Source organism: Liolophura sinensis, chromosome 5 (assembly GCF_032854445.1).
Source record: "Liolophura sinensis isolate JHLJ2023 chromosome 5, CUHK_Ljap_v2, whole genome shotgun sequence".
Lineage (NCBI taxonomy): Eukaryota > Metazoa > Mollusca > Polyplacophora > Chitonida > Chitonidae > Liolophura > Liolophura sinensis.
In genome coordinates this window covers 13972884-13994018 of record NC_088299.1, presented here as the reverse complement: position 1 = coordinate 13994018, position 21135 = coordinate 13972884, and the positions used below count along the sequence as shown (strand labels likewise).

At 39.4% G+C, this 21135-nt stretch overlaps 3 protein-coding genes across 4 annotated transcripts; 1 reads left to right on the top strand and 2 right to left on the bottom strand.

Moving 5' to 3' along the window:
* Positions 1-725: 725 nt before the first annotated feature.
* Positions 726-5265, bottom strand: LOC135465789 (DNA fragmentation factor subunit alpha-like). The gene is made up of 5 exons (XM_064743131.1): positions 5131-5265; positions 4686-4796; positions 3806-3964; positions 3341-3471; positions 726-2876 (listed from the first exon to the last, which is right to left on the bottom strand). Exons 2-5 carry the CDS (start codon positions 4783-4785, stop codon positions 2655-2657), a joined length of 612 nt encoding a protein of 203 aa, XP_064599201.1. The 5' UTR covers positions 4786-4796; positions 5131-5265; the 3' UTR covers positions 726-2654.
* A 70-nt stretch (positions 5266-5335) lies between these two features.
* Positions 5336-8941, top strand: LOC135465790 (kelch-like protein 13). Of its 2 annotated transcripts, none has more exons than XM_064743133.1 (2): positions 5336-5365; positions 6383-8941. In XM_064743133.1, exon 2 carries the CDS (start codon positions 6387-6389, stop codon positions 8166-8168), a length of 1782 nt encoding a protein of 593 aa, XP_064599203.1. In that variant the 5' UTR covers positions 5336-5365; positions 6383-6386; the 3' UTR covers positions 8169-8941. The 2 variants fall into 2 exon arrangements, with proteins under 2 accessions (XP_064599203.1, XP_064599202.1); XM_064743132.1 differs by lacking the exon at positions 5336-5365 and adding an exon at positions 5486-5863.
* Positions 8942-11326: 2385 nt separating this feature from the next.
* Positions 11327-20932, bottom strand: LOC135465843 (divergent protein kinase domain 1C-like). Its single transcript, XM_064743206.1, has 4 exons — positions 20915-20932; positions 18622-18904; positions 16400-17281; positions 11327-12214 (listed from the first exon to the last, which is right to left on the bottom strand). Exons 2-4 carry the CDS (start codon positions 18796-18798, stop codon positions 12002-12004), a joined length of 1272 nt encoding a protein of 423 aa, XP_064599276.1. The 5' UTR covers positions 18799-18904; positions 20915-20932; the 3' UTR covers positions 11327-12001.
* Positions 20933-21135: the final 203 nt, after the last annotated feature.

The window sequence follows — 21135 nt, the reverse complement described above, 5'->3', positions numbered from 1 at the left end:
AGGGTATCTGGCGTGCGAGGCGTGTGTCCTAGTCACTAAAACATCGCCAAGTCAGGACTGAGCCAGGGTACGTATCCGGCGTGCAAGGAGGGCGTTCTAGTTACTAAACCATCGCCGAGTCAGGGTTGAGCCAGGGCATCCAACGTGCAAGGCGGTCCTTCTCGTCACTAAAACATCGCCGATTCAGGATTGAGCCAGGGTAAGCGGCGTGCGAGGAGGACGTTCTAGTCACTAAACCATCGCCGAGTCAGGATTGAGCCAGGGGATCCTGAGTGCGAGACGGGCGTTCTAGTCACTTAACCATCGCCGAGTCAAGATTGAGCCAGGGTAAGCGGCGTGCGAGGAGGACGTTCTAGTCACTAAACCATCGCCGAGTCAGGATTGAGCCAGGGGAACCTGCGTGCGAGACGGGCGTTCTAGTCACTTAACCATCGCCGAGTCAGGATTGAGCCAGGGGATCCTGAGTGCGAGACGGGCGTTCTAGTCACTAAGCCACCGCCGCGTCAGGATTGAGCCAGAGCGTGCGGCGCGCCAGGCGGGCGTTCTAGCCACTAAACCATCGCCGAGTCAGGATTGAGCCAGGGGGTCCTGCGTGGGAGACGGGCGTTCTAGTCACTTACCATCGCCGAGTCAGGATTGAGCCAGGGTATCCGGCGTAGAGTAGAGTTTTGCTCTATGCTTATTATCATGTACATAAAAACAGAAAATATTCCATTTCCTAAATCGGAATGTTTATTAAAATCAAACCTGCAGATAGCATGTAGCTTGACCTACATAGAACATAAAAAATTTGCACCTAGCATTTAACAGTATAAAAGAATATATGTAACAAAACTCATTCTCAATGAACAAGTGTACATTATTATACAAATAATCATATATAAAATGTGTAATATAAAATATGTTTATAATATTGGTCAATTCTAAAGATTGTATGGAATCAGGCAGCTAAAATACCAGATATTTACTTCTTTAGAACCTTGAACAAAAACCAGACACCTTGGCCATTGGACATGATAAGCCTACTGACTTCAAAACTGCTGGATTGGCACACGCAACCTCATTGGATAAGGGCAGTCTGGAACCTAATAATATGGCGCGAGTCAGCACACTGAACATCCCCTTACCATGTTTAAAGCTAAAAAGCTGAGTTCTTGCATGGATTTACACAAGCCATTTAAGTGAATCTCCAATTACAAGTAATATGTATGTATAAACAGGTCAATGTTGCAGTTATGCTGCCATAAAATCTTTTTTTTTCCAGCTCAACTCCAAATATTCCTTCCAAAACAAACCCTACAAATGTGCTTCTTCGCAATACACAACCATGTACATGATAACTTTAAATGATTATGAATTGAACTTTCACACCTTGGAATGCTGAAGGCTTCACACATACAAAATCATACGGCTGGCCTTTAGAATTTTCTTTATGAATTGATGTTCGATCACACATATGTCAAAGACAAATCAACCCGAATCTAACAGCAATAGAAAAAACTACTGTAAAACCACTTTATACTCAGCAATCACAATGTTATGACATTTATTTGAATTGGAAAACTCTAAAAACCGGACATGAGACAGAATAGAATTCACAACGTCAAAGGTGAAAATCTGCAGCATGCACGCACCAAACTACCTGTATCTATATGCAACCAGCCAGATGGGATTCAAGGAAGAGTCTGCCTTTGAGGCTACATGAAAAGTTAAATGTGAGAGACGGGAGAATGATGATCCTGAGAGGGCATGAAACGAAAAACGTCATTTGACAACACACGAACATGTATCAGACTTACACAGTGTAGCTGCTACTATCATATAACAAAGAACTTTGGTGGCCTCAAGGTTAGAGTGTCTGTCTTGAAGTCAGGAGAACAACGATCAAAACTGGGTTGGGTGACACCAAAGGTTTTAAAACGATACATGCTGCTGTCTCCACTGGCTCTCAATACTCAGCATTGAAGGGTTTGAGCAAGGAAACGACTGGTTGGCCTGGCGTCAGTATAATGTGACAGAGACACGGATTCACCCTGCCACAAGAAGACACACAAGAAGTATGGCCCAAAAGCCCAAGAATATATACATACAATATAACATCATGTAGACTTTTGGTGAAGTACATGGTAAACATTCTAACATAATACTGCTGAGAAGCCAGAAAATAGGTACTGTCCTTCTTCCACTCAGTAAGCAGCTTCTTTGTAACTGATGCAGGAAGCAACGGTGTCTGCATTACACTTAACATTTCTGGTTTGACCAGAATGGTAAGAGTTGAAGCATTTGTAAACACTTAAACCTGAATCACATCCAACGTTAGGAAATAAAAGAAATTAAAAATGTGACACAAGAGGCTGTTTAGCAAAAGAAAATCAGCTTCTGGGGCGCAATTCACAAAGTGATCGTTTAACTATAGTCAAAGCTTAAAATCTTGATATTATTATGTATTTTAAGGCCCATGGGGCTCAAATTTTGATATATTTCTTTTACCTTTTGTTAAATGGTCTTAATTTTAACTCATTTGGTTAAAATTTAAGTTCTTCAATTACATATTTAATTTTAAGTCAGAATTCCCTTTTTGGAATAGACCTGGTGTACGTAAAGCTATGAACAATGTGTGATATCAACTTGATTATTGTAAGCTGAGGGTGTGACTATGTTGAAGGTGTGACTTTCCGCTTCTTTGTGTCTGATTCCCCACCCACATAAGGACTGAACTGGCGAGCCTTGTGGTACAGTCTCAGTAGATCAATGGCCTCGGCTGTCTGTTGTCTCTCATCCAGGTGTCGCTGACAGGCTGACTGTAGCGACTGTGCAAAGTCACGGGTGTCCTGCAGCAGGCTGCATAGTTCATCCACGGTCATATCAATCACACTCTACAACAGGCATGGTTTTAAGTATCCTTCAGCGTGAAAAGTAAAACAACAAAATTGAAAGTCAACAAAACAAACCCGACTTTGTTCTTCAAGTAGATCACACTGCATCCATTTTATTTATTTATTTATTTATTTCATTGATGCTAAATGCCGTCAGTTTTATGAGTGAAGGAAATTGAAGCCAAATTTCTGACGAATGTGCCCGTGTTTGACATACAGATATGGACCCCATATTGGTGGAAGACAAAGTGCCTTTAACTAACACTGGACTGTGTAATGGTCACAAAAGGGCAACCAGCCACTCACTGTCACCAAGGCCTTGGAAGAATCAACAAATTCCCTGTCCAAGACCGGGATTGAACCTGCATGCTTGTGTGTCCAAGCCACCACTCATTCCCATATACTCATTTAAAGTTGAAAAAGTTCTGTACGTCATGATTCAGAAAGGTGACAAGATGACATACCTGTAAATCATCATTTGAGAAGGTGATAATTCTGGTGATGTCTCTTCGTAATCCCTCTACCTGGTGACGAAGACGATCCCGCTGTGCACTGTCTGGGCTCAAATAATCTGGCTCGTCCGTAGACACCTCTTCTGCAACACAAAGCAGAAAAACATGTCTCACATGATTCAAACAACAGCCATACTGAGAGTAATCTTGAATAAGACCAGCTCAGCAGGTGCAGACCCAGGTGATACCCACCCCAACCACCTAAAATGATGAAATCTGTTGCTTTTTGTTTTTCAAATTTTAAACAAAAGATGTCTTGAATTAGCTAACTGGAGGAGAATTCCCATTACATGTGCACCTCAAACAGCTCGTGTATTTTAAAACTGGTGAATCAATGAAGAATAAACAAGTCATCCTAATGTTATTTTCACAGTTCATCATTTAATTTAGAAGCCAATCGAGTCTTTAAACACCTACCACATCCTTCTGGCCTCCATTTGTCATCAGGTGACATCAGCAAAAAGGTTGTGTTGTTAGGTAGGAAGGTAAAGTAATCTTCTTCGTCAATTTCTGTACCATCTTCATTCAACACAAGCTTGACAGGTGCTTCACTTCTCAAACCCAGCTTGGTTTTACCTACAATATAGACAGCAAGTTATTTTTCTGCCACAATCATGTAAGTACAATACTGTACCCCTCCCACTGATATGTTTATTGGCAAAGAGCGACAGAATGAAAGCTTGCAAAAATTGAGAGAGTGACTTAGCTATTCAACTATACATTCATGGCATTTGGATTGGTGTTGTCTTTTCTTTTAAAAGTTACCTTTTTGGAGTAAAATATCAGAAAAAAATGGGTTGGTCAGTAGAGAATTTCTTTTTTCTTTCTTTGGTATCTTTTGTTTTTATTTTAACTTTTTTTTTTTACTTCTGGCTAATGAAAGAGACACATGTAGGAAAATTAAAGAAATTAACATAAAGAGAAAAAAGACATTCCATGAAAAGGCCCAAAAAATCCTTTAGACTTTTATGGAGGGTCAGTTGGGTTACCTCCAACAAACATATTTATTTATTTATTGATTGATTTGACTGGTGTTGTACGCCGCACTCATGATTATTTCACTAATACGATGGCCAGCATTATGGTGGGGGGAAACAGGGCAGAGCACCTTCCCACGTACGGCCGGAGAAGAGGCCAGCATGAGCTGGATTTGAACTCACAGTGAACGCTTTGGTAAGAGGCTTGGGTCATCGCACCATGCTGGCTTCTCAGCCACTGAGACCCCCGAACACATTGTAAATGATGACCTTTCCTTATAATATTGCAAAGAATTACATGAAGACAAATATTTTGCTACCTTTACTGATAACCTCTTCTAAAGAATGGGCTGTCAATGCTTTCTTCAGAGAACGGTCCTTGTTCCAAACCTTGTATGGTTTACCTGTCGATGAAGCCATGCCTGAAACAGCTAGATGAATAGAAAGAAAAACAAACTGAAAAATTTTAATTTTGAGGCAGAAGTATAACAGTGTATAATAACATCATGGGTGCTTACCCAGGCTGCATAATGAGACAAAGGCAAACAATGATATTATGATACGTGCTTACTGTATATGCCAAATAATTTGTAGTACGTTTCTAGCAATGCGATGGGATGTGATGCAGCTGTTGTCAATCGGCGATACGGTAAGATTACATGCATTTACAAACAGCTGTACAACTACAACGTGCATTACTATCACGGCTATGGCAGCAGATATACAAGTACAGATATAATATTAGATGAATCTTAGCACACCTACCCTTTCGATTTCTGATATCAAAACGCCGCCTTCGATGTCAACTAAAGCTTCAGTCACTGGTCAGCTCAGCGGCCGAAAAACGTCCAAGATCTTCAATGCATGTCTCCTACACGATTCGACAAGATTGAACGAGTGAAATCGCGGATACACCGGAAGCTAGCGTAAAAGTAGCGTCCCCTGTTCCAGAGCTCTCGCCTCCTGGAGATAAATACGGAGTTACCACGGAGATGTCAAGGTTTTTTTTATTTATTTAATTTTAATTGTCTGCTTATATGTATGTGTTGATTGCATCTAACACACGAGGTGATAACATCCCTTGAAACAGATGATAAGACTTAATAATGTAAAGCAGTAATGATGTTTACTCCGCTTGTTGTTTGGCTGAGATCATTGGCAAGTTTGAACTTTCGTGACTTTGTACAACAGCAGGCGCCAAGCTGAGCGTAAATTGACTTGCTTCAGTTGCGATCCTAAACATCTTCGTCTGACTCCACAGTCGACCTACGCGTAAAGATAATCCGAGAAAACCTTGTGATCGTGAGCATCTTTAGTAGTCTGACTTGAATATCTGGATATGCCATATTTAAATCTTCACAACTTAGGCGAGGGTCAGAGACCAACGTCGTTGTCTAAGTAGTGAGGAACAGATGGCGGTCCGAATAAGCACTCCACTTACCTCTGGATGGTCAACCCAGCATCTCGCCGTCCAGCTGTCGCACACAGTTTTGCTATGGTAATTCATTAAAGTATTATCCCTGGTGAAAAATGCATCCAGGCTTAGATGGTGCAATGTTTACATAGAAATATAGTTGATATGCAGGCCTTGACTCTGCACTCCCTGGTTTTCAGTGTGCTGTCCTCAATATACTGATGTTGTCCGCTTTGTGACATGGTTGTCTGTAATCTCTGTCCATTTCTTTGTATGTCAGTCGAGTGATATGTATTATCTTACAAATGTGCACTGGGCCAAAACTTCTCTGTGGTCATGGCTAATATAGCTCATCAGCCATGTTTGACATGTGTTTGAATGCCTCCGATGTTCGATCTGCATCAGAAAAGAGACAGTCATCTAAGTCAGCTTTTTCCAAGGAGGCCGCCTTATGAGTTCACAAGAGAAATGAAGAAATTCAAACAGTTTCGACGATATAAACTAATCTTGTGTACAATAAAAATCAAATCCAAATTTATATCCATAAACTGTAGCACTGTATTTTCAGTGCTTAACATGATATTTTCCCTCCATCTTTTGTAGATGAATGGACGTTGCTGTTTGTGGAAGGCATTATGGTGAGCTAGGGCAGTGGCCCAAAAAGCATAAAATGTCAGAAGCTACAGACATTGGCCCAACAATGTTGTTGACAGCAGAAAACCATTGTTTCAAGGTTATGAAAGGGTTGCAGAGTCTGCGGAAGAACTCTGTTCTTTGTGACTACTCACTGGTGGCTGAAGGGGAGGTAATCAATGTGCATAAGGCTGTGCTGGCAGCATGTAGCGATTACTTCCATGTCATGTTGACTGGTAGTATGCGAGAGAGTCGAGAAGGCCTGGTGGAACTGAAGGGTGTCTCTTGCACAGGATTACAGGTTGTGGTGGACTTTGCTTACTCCGGTGTTCTCGAGCTAAACTCGGATAATGTTGAGGAAGTTTTGGCAGCAGCGACTCACCTTCAGGTGACTGATGCTGTTGAACTGTGCAGCCGATACTTGGAGGCAGCCATTACTATTGAGAATTGTGTAGACATTTTAAACTTAACAGAGCTGTATAGCCTGGAACATACAAGAGAGGAAACAAGAAAATTTATTTTGGAGCGGTTTGAAGTGTTTGCTGAAAGTGAACATTATTATAAGCTGACTTCGACACAGATGGCCAGTTTGTTGTCTGAGAATTGTCTTCGTGTCATGTCAGAGTATCGTCTGTTTGAGCTTGTTCTCAAGTGGATAGCATTTGACAAAGCAAACAGAGAAGCCTGCGTGGCTGATCTGATGAGAAATGTCCGTTTACCTCTGTTATCAGGCGAGGAGTTAGTGGACAAGGTGAGCCGTGTGCCAATCATGAAACAAAACCCAGACTGTGTGGATCTTCTGACTGATGCAAAAGACTACCACATCGTCGTAAGTAAGCAGGCTCTGTTACAGACGTGGCGCACTCAGGTTCGCTCTGACAGGACGAGCTTGGTTATGTGTAATGCGGACAATCTGGAGAGCTACACCTTGGAGACAAAACGCTATGCCTTCCTCAAGGACTGTACTATCCCTTTGTACAACCCTTGTGTGGTGGTAGTGGATAACTTTATGTATGCATGTGGTGGGAAATATGACAGCAATGACAACAATGAAATTGCCACGGCACGCTGCTTTCGTTACGATCCTCGCTTTGATTCCTGGTTTGAGTTGCCGTCCATGAATGAAGCACGGAAAGACTTTGTTGTTGTAGTCCACAACAGGAAGCTGTATGCCATAGCAGGACAGGACGAGAACATGGTGATGTGCACAATGGAGTGTTTCTCTATCACAGAGAATGAATGGGAGAAGAAGGCCTCACAGCCCCAGGCGGTCTTCAGCCATGCGGGAGCTCTGTGTAATGGACGTATATACATATCTGGAGGGCAGAAGTTCACAGGCTGTTGTAACCAGTTGTCTTGTTACGACCCTGAATCAGACCTATGGGAGGATAAAGAACCCATGCTAAATGCACGCTGTAATCACTCCATGGCAGAAGTGGCCAACAAGCTTTACATCACCGGGGGTAATATTGAAGACGGGTATGGTTTTGCAGTACCTGTGATCAGCATAGAGACATACTGCCCCATAAGTAACCAATGGACTTTGTGTAAGAGGACATTAAATATTCGTGAGGCTGGTTCTTGTGTTGTTGGAAACAAGATCTACATTGTTGGAGGTATTAATGGGGAACATTATTATTCTGATCTTGTTCAATCATACAACCCACTTGATGACACTATCTGTGTAATAGAAAAATTCCCAACAAGAATTTACTGTAAAGCATGTTGTATTTTGACATTACCTCAGTATGTTTAGCTTTCATTATCATGTGATTGATCATGCTTCCCCAAAAATTGTTAAAACCAGTGCTTCCTTAACTGTTGTTTTGTCTATGTGTTGCATTTAGTAAGTGAAGATTGATTGCATGATGTTATCTAGTTCCCAAAGTTTTATGGGACATCTTTTTCCTTTCTTGTGCATGAATATAATTTATTAATATTAGTGTAGATTGGAAGGGCCATTTGGCAAAACAGTAAACAAAGCTTTTTTTTGGTGAAGAATATGTTTATTTAACTTGAACACAAAAGGTGATAACATCAAAGTACTTGACACGAAGTTCAGACTATAATTAGTCAATCTGATTTTAGCGGTCAAGACATCCTTTTTCATCTCTGTGTTATACATGTATTTACATGTACACATAGCGCTGTTTATAATGTGAAGAATTGAAAAATGAGGTCATTAGAAAATTCGCATGACTGAAGAATCTCATCGACATTATGCCAACACGATTCTAGATCTCAATCAGATGTATTATTCTGGTAATTGGATAATGTGTAAATTGGATGTATAATTGTTGCTCTTTTCATTGTTATGTTGAAGGTGTTGTGGATGTGTGATAGTTAGCGAAATATGCAGGCCGTATGTGTGTATACCATCATGCAGGGGTATATATCAGTCTGTGAAATGTTTGACAGGTGTTCAAGGGAGTTTTTCTCAATGTATGAATTTGGAAAGTAGATCTTTTGTCATATTACAAGCCATAGTATTGATAGCTCACAGATGAAATTGACTGATTTATGTTTTAGTACCACGATGGAATTTCATTGTTCTCATTTCTCAGTCCGGATTGTTTTGAGCTTTAGCATTTAATGGCGATTCAGTTGAGATGATTTGTGAACATGATATTGTTCAACATTGTTATTAAGATTTATTGAATGTGGAATTTAGGGTATGTGTACCATTGTACATGTACTACAACTTTTCTTGTTAAACATTCTTTGTGCAATATACTTTGCAATGTTGTAAAATTACTTATACATGTAGCATAGACATGTATATACATGTTTGTTTTTTTTCCTTAAACTTTTAAGTTATTAAAATAGTGATGAAAATTAGAAATGTCTTGTTGAAAGAACCTCAAAAGACAATACTTAATATCTGTCCTGGTTAACAAAGTAAGGGCTACTCTAATTCCTCAACCTTTTCGCAGATGAAAAAGCAATTTTCAGTGCAATTTATGCATATTTTTAATTTGATTTTGGAGACAAAACTACATTGATTGCTTGGATACACATTGTGCAATCAAGTGAAAAGTTTGGAGAATTACAGTACTCAGCACACTGATGAATATAGTTTTACACAGGTTCATAGTGTTGCCTTTCAGATATGGTCACTTATCTGTGAATGTAGTAAAACTTGATAAACATGCGTTTCACAAAGCCAGAATGCTGACAGGTGCTAGAACTAGCTCTGGTGAGGGCAAAAATGCAAGCATCTACAGGACCGGACGCCATGTATTGAATGATGCTAGCATATTTATGTTCAACCACAACAACATGGACTCGAGTTCTGATCTCAAGTTGTCTTGTGAAATCATATACATGCACTGATGATTGGGGTAAAAAAAAATGAGCACAGTGATCAAACATCAGCTGTTTGTCATGTCATTGATGATTTGTTAAGACAGTATCTGTTGATCTCAAGGGGCAGATACCACACAATTAACCTTCAATCCTGACTTACGTTCTAGCTGTCATAATAGGTGTAGATCAGTATCTCTGCTTCTATTTTGTGGGCTTTGAAGTGAATTTAGATAGTCCACCCCATGAGCCCGAACCATCTGAATGATCAGTGTTGAACATAATGCCAGCATTCAAGAATATTTCATTGACACAATTGTGTTTTGCTCAGAGGGTAGAGGAAACTTAAGTTAACCATGGGTGTGTGACAAGTAGCTGACAAAGTTTCTCACATGTGATGCGTTAAAAGAGGAAGTTGTAACTTCGTCGCTCAGTGTTCAGCATGAAGGGGACAGTGCAACAACCAGTTGACACGTATCAGTATAATGACTTGGGCGGGAGCGGCTAACTTGTCTATGGTGAGGCGTTTCAGTGAAGCAGCACTAGATAAAAGAGCGGTGGAAATCCGTCCTGTAACAAGAAGGCACATTACATGCACTCTAAGGATTTCTTAGAGAAAAATCGTTAAGTACGACGTTAAACCCCAAGCACTCACTCACGTGTGATGCAAAGATTTTCACGTGTAAAGCAAGTTCAATACATTCATGTAAGCAACATTGGAAGAAGGAGGGAGATCTTCAAAGAAGTTCATGTAAGACTGTATGAACCTTCAAACCCTTATTGCTACAAATGTCCCCTAAACAACGCATGCTGGGAATCTTGAAAATTCTGTTTCACGCTGAAAATGAACAAACAAAAGTAACAGTAAGTTGGGCAGGACACTGTTCCTGACTATGTTATCCCTGTAAGGGATCCCGTAGTACTTTGATTGTCATTTAATGTCATACTCAAGAATTTTCCATTTACATAATAGTAGTCAGTTTTACTGGCAGAGGAAATCAAAGTAGCAAAGGTAAAACACCAACCATCAGGTTGTTTCCAAAGAACTTACCCACATCAGATGTTAAAATGTGCCCATCATGTTGGTGGGAGATACATTGTAAGTTGTGTTGAACAAAGGCCTTATTGACTCCTTCTTGTCCTATGGACAGTGAGGGTTGAGAAATTCACAAGTGGGCCTGATCTGCACCAGTTAGTTCTAATTTGTGTAAAAACACATCATACTGTCTTGTTACACTGCAATGCTCCTGAGCTACCTCTTTGCATTATGTGTACAACTACAAACAAATAGTCACATAACTACAGCCAAAAACAACACTGCTTGGTCCAACTTGTTTTAGGCAGACAATGTTCCCCATTCTCTGTCCAAGGCCGGGCTTGAACCCACAGCTCACAAGTCCTAACAATTCATCTTTAGCATCTTAACCACTGTCACGACCTGCTCAACATAGTAGTCCAATACATGTGCTTAATGCTTTGTGAATGATGCTACTATATTCCTTGATTTAAACTTCTGTTTATGTATAAGAGAACCTATTTATTTCAAAATGACTATGCAAGGAAGATGGTAATTAATAAGGCATAAATATTTTTATTTTTTTTTATGTACATACACAAATGAAAAACAGTCTTCCAAAATATAAGATATTATCCATATAAGGATATCAACAATTAATCATTAACTTGTTAATCTCCACAACATGTGATATCAAAAATATATACATACATTGTATATCCAAATGTATACACACAACACATACGTACACACATATAACTGTAAAATCCAACACACTCGTAAATACGCACTTGCCACATGATAACAGGAAACGGCAGATAAGGTTTAATTAAGCTTTCTGTTAATACAGATTATGACATGAAAGACAGAAATTTGGGCATTTTAATTAAAGCACAGCACAAACTAGAAATCCCAAGGAGAACAAATATCACATTTGTGGTAGTAACTTCTGCAATGAGACAGGTAATCAGGTACCTTCGCACTTCAATTTGCTTTTTATAATATAAAATCAACATACATTTTATAATATAATCAACAATTACCCATCCTTCACCAGGTATATCACAGGCATCCTAATTTAAATAATCTGCAGTGCACATCTGTTAAATCCATATTGAAAGTTGATAAAATTACCCAACTCTTTCATAAATGTAAAAATGTCAGACTCCTATTATCTTCACGTGTATTTTCTACAACTTTCCACGCACCTGAAATAGCTAGATTAACTGCTTAACTGGCAGGAATGTAGTGTAAATGTAGAATGTAGTGCTTCAGGATTGTAGTGTACTCTTTAACAGTGTTATCAGCTGTTCTAGCAGATCCTTTTCAGCTTTTCCAGGCACGTCAGAGCTGAGGCTGTTTGCTGGGTGCACACAATCATTCAACACTCTGCTCAAACCAGTCGAAATGGAGAGGGGAGGACTTTGGAGCAGTCCATTGTAGCCATTGCGCAATGTACTGACCAAAATCTTTTCACAGACACTCTGAAATTTAAAAAAAAAAAACATACTTAAATACTCCTGATGTACATGTAACTGTGGATAGAGAGAACATAGTATAATTTAATTTGTCGCGTTTCAGACTTCATGCACAGGTACTGTGGATAGAGAGAACATGGTATAATTTAGGCTGTCAGATTCCAGACTTCATGTACAGGTACTGTGGATAGAGAGAACATGGTATAATTTAGGTTGTCGGATTCCAGACTTCATGTACAGGTACTGTGGATAGAGAGAACATGGTATAATTTAGGCTGTCGGATTCCAGACTTCATGTATATGTACTGTGGATAGAGAGAACATGGTATAATTTAGTTTGTCGCGTTTCAGACTTCATGCACAGGTACTGTGGATAGAGAGAACATGGTATAATTTAGGCTGTCGGATTCCAGACTTCATGTACATGTAACTGTGGATAGAGAGAACATGGTATAATTTAGGCTGTCGGATTCCAGACTTCATGTACATGTACTGTGGATAGAGAGAACATGGTATAATTTAGGTTGTCGGATTGCAGACTTCATGTACATGTAACTGTGGATAAAGAGAACATGGTATAATTTAGGCTGTCGGATTCCAGACTTCATGTACATGTAACTGTGGATAGAGAGAACATGGTATAATTTAGGCTGTCGGATTCCAGGCTTCATGTACATGTAACTGTGGATAGAGAGAACATGGTATAATTTAGGTTGTCAGATTCCAGGCTTCATGTACATGTAACTGTGGATAGAGAGAACATGGTATAATTTAGGGTGTCGGATTCCAGGCTTCATGTACATGTAACTGTGGATAGAGAGAACATGGTATAATTTAGGATGTCGGATTCCAGACTTCATGTACATGTAACTGTGGATAGAGAGAACATGGTATAATTTAGGCTGTCGGATTCCAGGCTTCATGTACATGTAACTGTGGATAGAGAGAACATGGTATAATTTAGGCTGTCGGATTCCAGACTTCATGTACATGTAACTGTGGATAGAGAGAACATAGTATAATTTAGGGTGTCGGATTCCAGACTTCATGTACATGTAACTGTGGATAGAGAGAACATGGTATAATTTAGGTTGTCGGATTCCAGACTTCATGTACATGTACATGTAACTGTGGATAGAGAGAACATGGTATAATTTAGGATGTCGGATTCCAGACATCATGTACATGTAACTGGGAATAGAGAGAACATGGTATAATTTAGGATGTCGGATTCCAGACTTCATGTACATGTAACTGTGGATAGAGAGAACATGGTATAATTTAGGCTGTCGGATTCCAGACTTCATGTACATGTAACTGTGGATAGAGAGAACATGGTATAATTTAGGTTGTCGGATTCCAGACTTCATGTACATGTAACTGTGGATAGAGAGAACATGGTATAATTTAGGTTGTCAGATTCCAGACTTCATGTACAGGTACTGTGGATAGAGAGAACATGGTATAATTTAGGCTGTCGGATTCCAGGCTTCATGTACATGTAACTGTGGATAGAGAGAACATGGTATAATTTAGGTTGTCAGATTCCAGACTTCATGTACAGGTACTGTGGATAGAGAGAACATGGTATAATTTAGGTTGTCAGATTCCAGACTTCATGTACATGTAACTGTGGATAGAGAGAACATGGTATAATTTAGGGTGTCGGATTCCAGGCTTCATGTACATGTAACTGTGGATAGAGAGAACATGGTATAATTTAGGATGTCGGATTCCAGACTTCATGTACATGTAACTGTGGATAGAGAGAACATGGTATAATTTAGGCTGTCGGATTCCAGGCTTCATGTACATGTAACTGTGGATAGAGAGAACATGGTATAATTTAGGTTGTCGGATTCCAGACTTCATGTACATGTACATGTAACTGTGGATAGAGAGAACATGGTATAATTTAGGGTGTCGGATTCCAGACTTCATGTACATGTACTGTGGATAGAGAGAACATGGTATAATTTAGGCTGTCGGATTCCAGACTTCATGTACATGTAACTGTGGATAGAGAGAACATGGTATAATTTAGGATGTCGGATTCCAGACTTCATGTACATGTACTGTGGATGGAGAGAACATGGTATAATTTAGTTTGTCGGATTCCAGACTTCATGTACATGTACTGTGGATAGAGAGAACATGGTATAATTTAGGCTGTCGGATTCCAGACTTCATGTACATGTAACTGTGGATAGAGAGAACATGGTATAATTTAGTTTGTCGGATTCCAGACTTCATGTACATGTAACTGTGGATAGAGAGAACATGGTATAATTTAGGCTGTCGGATTCCAGACTTCATGTACATGTAACTGTGGATAGAGAGAACATGGTATAATTTAGGTTGTCGGATTCCAGACTTCATGTACATGTACATGTAACTGTGGATAGAGAGAACATGGTATAATTTAGTTTGTCGGATTCCAGACTTCATGTACATGTAACTGTGGATAGAGAGAACATGGTATAATTTAGGTTGTCGGATTCCAGACTTCATGTACATGTACTGTGGATAGAGAGAACATGGTATAATTTAGGCTGTCAGATTCCAGACTTCATGTACATGTAACTGTGGATAGAGAGAACATGGTATAATTTAGGCTGTTGGATTCCAGACTTCATGTACATGTAACTGTGGATAGAGAGAACATGGTATAATTTAGGCTGTTGGATTCCAGGCTTCATGTACATGTAACTGTGGATAGAGAGAACATGGTATAATTTAGGCTGTCAGATTCCAGACTTCGTGTACATGTAACTGTGGATAGAGAGAACATGGTATAATTTAGGTTGTCAGATTCCAGGCTTCATGTACATGTAACTGTGAATAGAGAGAACATGGTATAATTTAGGTTGTCGGATTCCAGGCTTCATGTACATGTAACTGTGGATAGAGAGAACATGGTATAATTTAGGCTGTCGGATTCCAGGCTTCATGTACATGTACTGTGGATAGAGAGAACATGGTATAATTTAGGTTGTCAGATTCCAGACTTCATGTACATGTAACTGTGGATAGAGAGAACATGGTATAATTTAGTTTGTCGGATTCCAGACTTCATGTACATGTAACTGTGGATAGAGAGAACATGGTATAATTTAGGCTGTCGGATTCCAGACTTCATGTAGATGTACTGTGGATAGAGAGAACATGGTATAATTTAGGTTGTCGGATTCCAGACTTCATGTACATGTACTGTGGATAGAGAGAATATGGTATAAGTTAGGTTGTCGGATTCCAGACTTCATGTACATGTACTGTGGATAGAGAGAACATGGTATAATTTAGTTTGTCGGATTCCAGACTTCATGTACATGTACTGTGGATAGAGAGAACATGGTATAATTTAGGTTGTCGGATTCCAGACTTCATGTACATGTAACTGTGGATAGAGAGAACATGGTATAATTTAGTTTGTCGCGTTTCAGACTTCATGTACATGTACTGTGGATAGACAGAACATGGTATAATTTAGTTTGTCGCGTTTCAGACTTCTCTTTGTTTGTCAACTTGATTCTAATCATTTTATCTGCATCACAATCCGATCCAACATTCATACATCAATTGTCAATTTTTCCCCATGGACTTTGTGTTATTATATTAGTAATGGTACAAACCCTCAACAATTTTTGTACACATTCCATAATAAATTACTTGTCCCATGAGGACAACATTAACTCCTATTAACCTTCTGCTAGATTGGAAAAATCAAAATAAGCCACAAAAACACTTAACTAAAATCAATTGCATGCAATATGAACAATTTTGAGAATACGCTTGATTCCACTCAATCATATATTGCAAAATTTCTGTAATTAAGTTAGATACAAAAGCATATCAACTTTAATAGTGGTACATCAGAAATATATTCTTGAATTTTGGAAGTAAACCGATTTTGCGTATATGTATGCCCAAAATAAAGTTATTTGGTTCAAATTTCAACAGCAAAACAAAACATGATAAACACATTTAACAAAACAATGGTAACACACTGTAAACGCATTTAACAAAACAATGGTAACACACCGTACCATTTGGATAGTTACACAATGTGACAAATTTAAACAATTTTACTGAGGAAATCAATAATTGTCAGCGTTCAGAACATCAGTCACACTAACAGATAACAATGAACCATCAAGCATCCTGTCAAGAAAAAATAGGGTTCTTGCGTACCTGTAAGTTATTGTTGACCCGTGTCTGTAGACAGTCTCGTGTTTTCACATTGCACCAACCTTTGCAATCAAAGAAATCACAATCATAATGACTTGAGCAATTATGCACAGACATAATTTCATTAGCCATTTTCCTTTCCTTGAAGAACATGTCTACATCAATGGCTTTAAGCTGTCCAGATTTGGAAATACCGAAGTTTTCCAACTTGACGTCACACATGTGCAAAGGTTCCGCAAAAAGAGAACTATTCATGTCCTGAACCAGTTTCAACAGTTGCATAGAAACATCAACCCTCTGTAACCATGGAGAATCATGTTTCATTAAAATCCGCCTTTCCAGCAGAGAAGATGTTTCCACAAATTCCATCGCGTAAAATCTTCCACATGTTCCCAGAATTTCCGGAATGAAACTCCAGTCTTGGTTCAATTTCATAACCATAAATTCTGTTTGTTGCACCAGACTCCATATTGTGTCCATAGTTGCAATTTTGGACAGTTCTGGATTCTGACTGAGTGAGTTATAGTTTTCGGGATTGATCCCCCAGATGTCCCTTAAGATGTTTCTGTTTTGCTTTTGACTTCCTGTATAGCCTATTGTTATTTTTAACTCCTCAATCACCATATTGCGGAATGTTTCCCATTCAGGGTATATCACCTTCTGCTGATCCTCTCCCTCAGGAATTCCCAAGACATGGCGTAAAGTCTTTGAATATGGCACAACAACTTCTTTTGTTTTCAGAACTACTTTTGTGGAACCCGAATTCATGAGAAGAATAATTTTTCCACCCTTGAAATTTAGGCACTTGATGAAAGTCATTCTGTGTTGCACACAAAGATCGGCACACAGGGTTCCGATGACAGAGCCTTGCTTATACGCCAGACACTGTAAAGTAACAGTAAACACAACTCATGTGATGAAAGAAATGAAGTTATCATGATTCATCACCATAAACAACACTATTAAACTGTATCTTACAGTAACTTTCACAAGTTTATCTTTAAACTTAAATGTTTTAATTGTTTGCATTCTAAGGTACATATACACATACCCTAAATGACCCTAAATTTCGTCCATGACTAACCTGCCAATTTTTCCTGATTGAAAGAGTTCTATTGATTTTAGGAAGGTGTTTTGAGGTTTGCTTGGAACTTGGGATGGTATTCTGCTGGCAAACTGTAAGTTTCAGCACCATAACTAGTATTTTGTGACATTTATTTGCCTCTAAAAATGGACCTTTGTGGGCGAAATTTCAGGTCATACAGGGTATACATATTACACTGCTAGGCAATGATATCATGGGGAATTTTTCTACCTTTAAATTTGGGTAATGGCAAGTTAAAATTCATGCTTATAAGGTGTGGAACACAAATACGAAAAGAAGGACATATTACACTTTGGAAGGTGACGCCACCGGTGAGGAATTGTTCTGATGGCTGAGTGCAGTGGAGTACACGTGTATGTGAAGGCATGTATCTGTTTTCACTTTCAAGGTGTACAAGTGTTTTGAATGATGATAATGATATTATTTGTCTACACAGAAATAGCCCACTTTCATGATGTAAATACTAATTTATTTATTTATCTGACTGTTGTTTAACACCACACTCAAGAATATACGACGGCAGCTAGCGTTATGGTGGGAGGAAACCAGACAGAGCCCAGGGATTGCGTTGGTGAAAGGCTCCTGACTACTTGTGCTGCGTTAGTGCACTAAGTACTCGGCCAGAATGTCACCTGTACATACAGTACAAAAGTGAATAGATGAATTGACAAGATCCTAGTTTGACCCCATCACTGACAAGTAAGTCTGCTTTCCTGTAAAAATTTATCATGTTTAAAAATCTGGCCCCATGATCATTAAGCGATCTTAGACTTAAGTCAAAATTTCAATCATTAAATTTTGTATGTTCCAGTCTGTTTTTTAGCTAAAGTTTGTTGAACAATAACTTACACAGAATTTATATTGTCAAGCAAAAGTTTGACCAACCATTTTAAAGTGATTCAAAATTTTGACCGGCCATTTTAAAGTGATTCAAAATTTGGACTTAAGTGTAAGATCGCTTTGTGATCCCAGAGCCTGACCCTGTTCAGACTAAGTTTGACTTCAGTCAGAGACAGCGTCATCATCTTGAGGCTTGGACTGGTCTTACAGGTACGGTGCTACTGGTAAATAAATATCGTAAATGACTTGTCTAAGCTCTACAGCTTTCAATGTTCCTTACCAGCAACTTCAGTAGCCTTTGAGATTCCTGGTTGGAGCAGCTTGCTGCGCCATACATCATCACTATGACAAACTGAGATAGTACAGCTACTGCGATAAGACAACCCACACTGTACAGAAGGATACGCTTCCATCCTCGACCAACCAAACAGAGTCTCACACCCCTTCGGAGTCCCATGTTGTTATAGAAACATCATCCTCAACTACTGTTATTTTTGATGTGGTGTCAGGCCTGTTCAGCTCAATAACAAAGGTCAAACTTCCACTACATTGTCATCCATCAACTACAAAAAAAAAATTATAGACAAATAAATAATGCATCGAACGATTATTTACTTCGTCTTGTGGCATCTTTGTCCCACGTTCACAAAACTCATTAAACATATTTATCATACGTTTCAATGCTCAAAATGGTGTCACCTTACGGAGTTTTGATATATGCACAACATAAGCTGCGTTATAACATTGTGTGTCAGTACTACACCTCATGACTGGGCCATACATTTCATGTATCCCTCTACTACACCTCATGACTGGGCCATACGTCTCATGTATCCCTCTACTACACCTCAAGAATGGGCTGTACATCTCATGCATCCCCCCACTACACGCAATGATAGGGCTGTACATCTCATGTATCCCTCTACTACACCTCAAGAATGAGCTGTACATCTCATGCATCCCTCCACTACACGTTATGACAGGGCTGTACATCTCGTGTATCCCTCTACTACGCTTATGATACGTCTGTCCATCTCATATATCCCTTCACTATGACTTATGACTGGGCCATACATCTCATGTATCCCTCTACTACACCTTATGATAGGGCTGTACATCTGATTCTCATGTATCCCTCTACTACGCCTTATGATAGGGCTGTACATCTTATTCTCATGTATCCCTCTACTACGCCTTATGATAGGGCTGTGGTGATAAAACGTATATCAAAACATTGCCTTTTTCAAAAATTTAATTTCAGTAGAAGGAGTTGAGAACAACTCTTGACTTTTCTACCACAGATGGTTAATAGATGCATCTAGATGTAGAAAAATTTCAAAGAGTTAGGACAAAAACAAGGTAAAATGTCAGACACCAACTACATGAATAAAAATACCTCAAAGTGATCAGGCTTTCTTCTGCAAATTGTCCTATACATCAATAATATTAATCAGGCAACAAATATCTACTAAATCTATCACATGACCTATGGCAACTCACTGAAAATACAAAATAGTATACATACACTGAACGAAATGCGATTTTTAGGGGCACACATCCCAAAAAGTATTTAAGATATTTATTTTTTGATTCCATATTCTGAAAGGGGGTAGAAAATACCCTGTAGATTTTCAGACTTCTAGGCCCACTGAATTGGAAGTTATGGTCATCCAAAAATGCCTCCAGAATGGATATCCTATTCGCGACTGTTGAAAATGAACTTTACAGGGTGTCTTTAGATGGTCATATCTCAAAAACCACTTGGAATTTGGGGCTAAAACTTGGGAAACCTTCCTCGTATATGTCAAGGAATTTTTAAGAATTTTTTCAGCAAAATCGAAGAGGGTCACCACAACAGCCAGCTGAAATGACACGGAATGACCCATCTGATTCTCATGTATCCCTCTACCACACCTTATGATAGGGCTGTACATCTGATTCTCATGTATCCCTCTACCACACCTTATGATAGGGCTGTACATCTGATTCTCATGTATCCCTCTACCACACCTTATGATAGGGCTGTACATCTGATTCTCTTGTATCACTCTACTACGCATGTTGTCCATCATTTATTAAGCATTTTTATTCAAACCCCTCAGCCGATGTTATTTGGCCTATCGAAAATACGTCATTTCGGATGGTAGGAGTCCTACCCAACCTCCCCCCACCCGCCACTGGGTTCGCTGCTTATGGATAGTATTATGTTTGCAACAATAGAAGAACTTGACTTTCACTTTGCAACAAGCTGTGAAACTGATCAAGATTTCTTTTCCAATCTTTTACCCCATAGCACTATCATTACAGCATTTGGTGGGATAAGGTTTAGTTAGCAGTAGGCCTACAGCTACATACACAGGTATATGAACTTAGCAGGATGTTGTTTACATGCACATTTTAGCAGCTGTTTATTAGTTACCCCTTACAACTATGGTACCCCGACTCCTTTCCAAATCACTAAAAAGTTAGTATGCATGCGTGTCTGCAGGTTGCCATGAACTACCTCCCACATCCACAGGTAAGTTGGACAGCAAGCCATAAACTACTTGACATTTAACCATAAACCGTCTTACCATATATAAACAGTAGTGTTCACCAATGCGGCGTTGAACGGCAGGCGTCCCTCGGCCGACCGGAAAATGCCAGTAGGCCAGCCTCGTACCTTGCCCACAGACCATGACAGTATAAATATAGGGGAAAGTGGGGCAAAATGGACCCTTGGGGCAAAATGGGACAGTTCTCAGAAACGCATAATACTGGTGCTGTCACCTATGATGTCGCGTCCAGAATCAGA

Bases quoted from the DNA above. Each gene is read 5' to 3' on its own strand.
- LOC135465789 (XM_064743131.1), bottom strand. From the start codon at position 4,785: ATGGCTTCATCGACAGGTAAACCATACAAGGTTTGGAACAAGGACCGT. The intron at 3,965-4,685 runs GTAGCAAAATAT...TCTATATTGTAG, and splicing joins AGAAGAGGTTATCAGTAAAG to GTAAAACCAAGCTGGGTTTG. The intron at 3,472-3,805 runs GTAGGTGTTTAA...TTTGTGTTGCAG, and splicing joins ATGGAGGCCAGAAGGATGTG to AAGAGGTGTCTACGGACGAG.
- LOC135465790 (XM_064743133.1), top strand. From the start codon at position 6,387: ATGGACGTTGCTGTTTGTGGAAGGCATTATGGTGAGCTAGGGCAGTGG.
- LOC135465843 (XM_064743206.1), bottom strand. From the start codon at position 18,798: ATGGGACTCCGAAGGGGTGTGAGACTCTGTTTGGTTGGTCGAGGATGG. The intron at 17,282-18,621 runs GTAAGGAACATT...GTTACTTTACAG, and splicing joins AAAGGCTACTGAAGTTGCTG to TGTCTGGCGTATAAGCAAGG. The intron at 12,215-16,399 runs GTACGCAAGAAC...TTTAAATTTCAG, and splicing joins GGGTCAACAATAACTTACAG to AGTGTCTGTGAAAAGATTTT.